The 5,581-nt window shown below is 38.8% G+C and overlaps 2 protein-coding genes across 2 annotated transcripts in view; both read right to left on the reverse strand.

Moving 5' to 3' along the window:
- The window catches only part of LOC123521045 (protocadherin beta-15-like), a 4,918-nt gene extending 3,608 nt beyond the window's left edge, over positions 1–1,310 (reverse strand). Inside the window, exon 1 of the mRNA XM_045284733.1 lies at positions 4–1,310. Coding sequence (XP_045140668.1) covers positions 4–1,286 — 1,283 coding nt within the window. The 5' untranslated portion in view covers positions 1,287–1,310. The remainder of the gene's footprint in view (positions 1–3) is intronic.
- Positions 1,311–4,868: 3,558 nt separating this feature from the next.
- Positions 4,869–5,581, reverse strand: part of LOC101655485 (protocadherin beta-18) — a 3,095-nt gene continuing 2,382 nt past the window's right edge. Inside the window, exon 2 of the mRNA XM_030888771.2 lies at positions 4,869–5,581. Coding sequence (XP_030744631.2) covers positions 5,255–5,581 — 327 coding nt within the window. The 3' untranslated portion in view covers positions 4,869–5,254.

Consider the following 5,581-nt stretch of genomic DNA (forward strand, 5'->3'; position numbering starts at 1 on the left):
AGCCTGGGGGTCCCCAAATCAGAAACTGTAATGGTGATATTGTACTCTGATTGGCTTTCTCTGTCTAGAGTGCCCTCTGTCACCAGCGTGTAGAAATTTTCAACGGTTGGTTTCAATCTGAAGGGAATGTCTCCTTTGATAGAACAAACCATTCTTCCATTTTCTCCTGAGTCCCGGTCTCGAATACTAAAAAGAGCTACTCTGGTCTCTGCGGAATTTTCAGGGATGTGGCTCATAAGTGAAGCCACAGTTAGTTCAGGCATGTTGTCGTTTATATCCACCACCTGTATAATCACAGTGCACTTTCCAGAAAGACCTGCTCCATCAGAGGCCTTAATAGTCACTTCATATGAGGCAATCTTTTCAAAATCTAGGGTCTTTATTATTTTGATTTCTCCAGTTAATTTATTAAGTGCAAATGTCTTGGCAATTTCTTCATCACCATAAAAATATGAGTAGAATATTTCACCATTGATTCCCGTGTCTAAATCTCTGGCAGAAACAGTGACGATCAGGAACCCGAGGGGGCTGTCTTCAGGTATCTGAACATGATAGAGTGACTGCACAAACTCAGGGGCATTGTCATTGACATCTAAGACATCAATGATGACCAAGGCAGTCCCGGTCTTGGGAGGAGCCCCACCATCTACTGCCGTGAGAGTTACCCGCAGCTCTGGCTGCTCTTCACGATCCAGGGCTTTGTCTAGCACTAGCTCCGGGTATTTCCTGCCCTCACTTCCATGGCGGGTGAGAATGTGGAAATGGGAATTGGGGTAGATGGTGTAGTTTTGAATATTATTTATGCCTATGTCTAAATCTTTTGCATTCTGCAGGGGAAACGCAGACCCTGGAAGACTATTTTCCAAGACTTTCAACGTCATTTCTGCTTCTGGAAACATAGGGGCATTATCATTTATATCAAGAACCCACAGTTTAAATCTGTGTGCCTCCAAAGGGTCTTCCAGCAACATTTGGAGCTTCAGCTCACAAGGCTCAATGGGGCCGCACAGTTCTTCCCTATCCAGCTTCTCAGCGACTTGCAAATCTCCAGTCTGAAGGTTCAGCTGAAAGTGTTTTTTGTTGTCCTCAGAAATAACCCGAGCCCTCCGCCAGGACAACTCTCTTATTCCTAGCCCTAAGTCTTTTGCTAGATTTGCCACAAAAGAACCATTCTCCGTTTCTTCCGCCACGATATAGCCTCCCCTCTCAGCGCAAGTCTGAGTCAGACAAACAAAGAGAAGCAGAACTTGCCTTGATCTAGGAAAGCGATCCTCTTCAACCCCCATTTCTCCAGCATCAAAAGCCTTTCACGATACGAATTCTCAGCTGGCTTTGGGTCCAGGCGCCTGTGTTGCTCCTGTCTACTGGCAATCTGATCCAGACCGTAGATGGGTCCAGGAAATCAGTCTTTGACCGGATGCAGTTGGGCTGCAAAAGCTTCTCTTAGTAGTGACCATCTGAAGTCTGTTTTTCTCATCCTTAGCTTACAGCGCCACCATGTGTTCTACTTGAGCCAAACTTGTAGAAATACTACATAAGGTATTTCACTTACTGGGTTATGCAAAAACCCATTGATTATATGTATAGGTGATTTACAAATACATGTGTAATATTTATTATCCTGTGAGATTGTAAATGTAGAAAAGATATCAGATACTTTGCGGAATGATGCAAACACAGAGTTAACTGTATTTTAAAAAAATCATTTTATTAGGGGCTCATACAACTCTTATCACAACCCATACACACAATTGTGTAAAGCGCATTCGTACATTCATTGCCCTCATCATTCTCAGAACATTTCCTCTCCACTTAAATCCCCGGCATTAGGTCCTCATTTTCTCCTTCCCTCCCCTTATTTGTTTATTCATTCAACAAATACCAATTTTATGTCTCAGGCATTGTGCTAAGTGCTGAAACATACAAATTCTATCTCTGCTTTCAGGAAGCCTGAAGTGTCTACTCTACTGTGTCCTGACAGCTGTGCATGGAATTGAGAAAACGAAATGTGTAACTATCAGTCTCTTTCTAAAGAAAGAATAAGTCCAACCCACTTCTAGGACAGTAGATGAAAAGATTAAATCATGTTTCAGGAGTATAAAATTAAGCAATAGATCAGGTTTACTAGTAAATATCATAGACAGTTTAAGGAGTGTAAATACTTTCTTGGTGTGCTTCTTTTGTGTGATTCAGTGAACATATTATATTGACTTGTTACATTATGTAAAACAACTTGTAAAGAATGTCTACAATCATCACTAAAACAAAGATGCATAAAGGTAAGATTCACTGAGAAAAGGGAGACCATTGAGACCACAAAGATAAAGGATGAAATGACAATGGAAAATAAAGTGTAGAAGAAAATAAGTACAATTGATCTGAAAAGCTGGTTAAACTTACTTCCCAGTAGGCTAGGGGTTAGTTTAACTCCTTTTCATTAAGCAACTGACGGATTCCTTCCCAGTGAATAGACCTGGGATTCTGGCATTTTAGCCTGGGGAGGAGGTTTCCTTATTCCTAACGAGGAGAAAACGTCTTTTGGAGTAGAGGCGTAAGGGTGGGAACCCAGAATCTCTCTAATAGGTTCGACTTTTAGTCAATGATTGAGTCAACAGTGTACACTATCAGGTATTCTTGGATTCAAGTCAGCTGGCTATATCAGGTATTATATTATATCCAGGTAGCTTGGAATATCAGGTATTCTTGGATTCAAGTTAGCTGGCTAAATGGGAACATTTAGCATGGGCCAACTTTGAGAAATGTATATCATGTTGGCTTACTTCTAATAAAGTAAGCATAAAGCCTACAGCCATCAAGGCAATTCTGAGTCTCAATACTTCTGTAAGACTGAGAGTAACTACTGCATAGGTTTCCAAGGCTTTCAACCTTTAGAACAACAGATGAGCACATCATTTCACCATGGGGTCAAATCAGTGTAGCACCTAAACACTGTGCACCAGGATGATTGATATCTATTTTAGAATATTTTCCTCCATACAGTCAAACAAGTTTGATTTTAAAACTTTCAAAATATGAGAACATGGTAGTCACAGTTAAAATCTAATAAATAAATTTCCTTATATAAAGATCTTGGTAATAGATCCAAACTCTTTATATAAGCTTAAATAGCCAAGAAGATATGGTCTTAATGTCCACACATTTTGAATATTAGTGCATAGGTGTTGGTAAGTATGTCAATAAGCTATGGATCAAAGTTTGTTTTTCTTTCATTCCCACCTTTTATCACTCAGATAAAACGTCTCTTTTCTAATATCATATTTTAAGCCAATAGTCTTGGCAGGAGGTTTTTTGGGGGAGATTTTTAAAGTTTCATACTAATGGAATATATATCCATAAAATAATATTTACTATCACTTAAATAATGAATCAATCCATATGCTCTATAATGGTTATTTATAAACAATTAGATTTTACATGAAATTATATCATATTTGTGTTTACACTGAAATCAATAAATAATTTTTAAAAGCAAGATTCTCCTAAAGAAGATATGATCATTCTGAAAATAGGTACAGATACCCAAATAATAATCATTTAAATGCTATTTTCAAATGTTTCTGGGCACACAAAATAATGGATGGAAGCCCAAATTAATAAAACATCCCATAACTGTTACCTCATACATTCTTTACAAAATTAAAATTTGTACAAAAAAGTAAGTAAAAATTTGTAGCAAAAGCCTCTGCTATAGATTAATTATCTCTAATATTGTAAATTTTTATTCCATGCATCAAGTCATATTAGAAGCATGCATTGTAATATCTGAGATTAACAGTTAGTGTAATTGAGTGCCCAAGACTATGTCTCTATCAAAAGTCTTTAGCTGGAAGACTCCCAAATATGCTAAATTAAGGATTTTTGTTTTTAAGACACTTGAGTCTTACCATAAAATCCAAGGTCAATAATATATCAGGGCCTACAGGAACTAGAACCAGGAACTGACTGGTCTAGAACTATATAGCTTGGTCCCTGCTATACTGTGGGCTTCTGCCTCCACTGCCTTGTTCCTTCACACACCAACTCTTTCCTTCCTCATCTTTTTTCCTCCCTTCATCTCTCCCTCTCTGGATGTCATTTTGTGCTTCCAGCCTCCACAGGTGTACACACAGCCACTGAAGTCTGTACTTAACATTTACTTCTGACTTAAAAGCAATAAAGAGAAAAAATAGATGAACTGCATTTTGATTGCCAAGTTAGGGCCTGGAGCAATGTGATTATGGCGTCTTTCCCTAGAAGTATATCCCTGGACCAATTAAAAAAATACCCAGGACAAGCAGAAACAATTAAAAAAATCAGAAAGCCTCTCATATAGTACAAGGAAGTTTGTAGACAGGGAAGGTGTGTGGGCTAGGTATTCTCATGTATCCTAATAATTTAAACAGGAATTTGTGCTTGTATTAAGAAAAGGACATTTGCCAGCAATCTATATAAAGGAAAATACTTAAATGCCAAAAATTTTCCTAGAATATTTGGGGCAGGGAGCAGAGTTGGTTGACTCACAGTTTTTTTTTAATCTAAGTGAGATAATATCTGAGCAATTAGCCTAACAAAACAAAAAATACATCGCCTTTGAGATTTCTACTCATAATGACGCTGTAGGACAGCATAGAGCTGTATCACAGGATTTCCGAGGCTCTGAACCTTTATAGAACACTGCCGCCTCTTTCTCCAGGGAACAGCCTTGGGTTGTAAATGCAGACCTTTCAGTATCACTGCCCCACCAGAGTTCCTGGTCTAACCAGACAGCAGAGCAATAATATTCTATTCACAGACAGCATTTTCTCTATAAGAATATCAATAATAATAATAATAATAATATAAACACTTTTTAAAATGGTAACATGGATTTGATTTTATTTTTAAATCATTACGGGGGGGCTCTTACAGCTCTTATAACAATATATACATCAATTGTATCGAGCAAAACATAAACACTTTTGTAGAGGATTTTGAGCTAGAATAGCCACACAATATGACTGAGCTAAGTGTGTGCACTTGAGCTGGAAGGGGAAATGCTGTATATTGAATCCATTATTTTCAGTGGAATTTGGGAACAAATTCTGCACAGACTCCAGCTCCTTTAACTTTTTCAGAGTTAATATGAAGCAGAAAACAAAAGGATTAACTCATATATGAAAATATATGAAAACTCTTAAGTTGAAGGGACCCCCAAACCTAATTTACATAACAATGACAAAAGCCATTCTAAAACCTTTGCATCATAATCAGATCTCTAACTAAACCCAAAGGCATTAAGAAAGGCTGAGCTTTCCTCCACTAACTTTTCATTACCCTGGGGTGCCAGGTTGGGGTGGATTGGCTTCAAGAACCTGAATTCATTGGTCCCTGAACCTCCTGTCAGACACACCTCATACTGGTAGCTCTGGGACAGAGTCCCTGTGCCACTCACGTCCACCAAGTGGCTTGGAAAGCGGCCCTCAGGCACCGAACAGCTACCCTCCCAGGCGGCCCTCCTCCTCCTGCACAGTCTCACAGCCACAAACAGGAGCACAGAGCAGAGGAAGAGCGAAGACACCGAGGCCAACGCAATGACCAGGTA

This window comes from Echinops telfairi, unplaced genomic scaffold (genome assembly GCF_000313985.2).
Source record: "Echinops telfairi isolate 266 unplaced genomic scaffold, ASM31398v2 ScPeMD7_7469;HRSCAF=8507_0, whole genome shotgun sequence".
Lineage (NCBI taxonomy): Eukaryota > Metazoa > Chordata > Mammalia > Afrosoricida > Tenrecidae > Echinops > Echinops telfairi.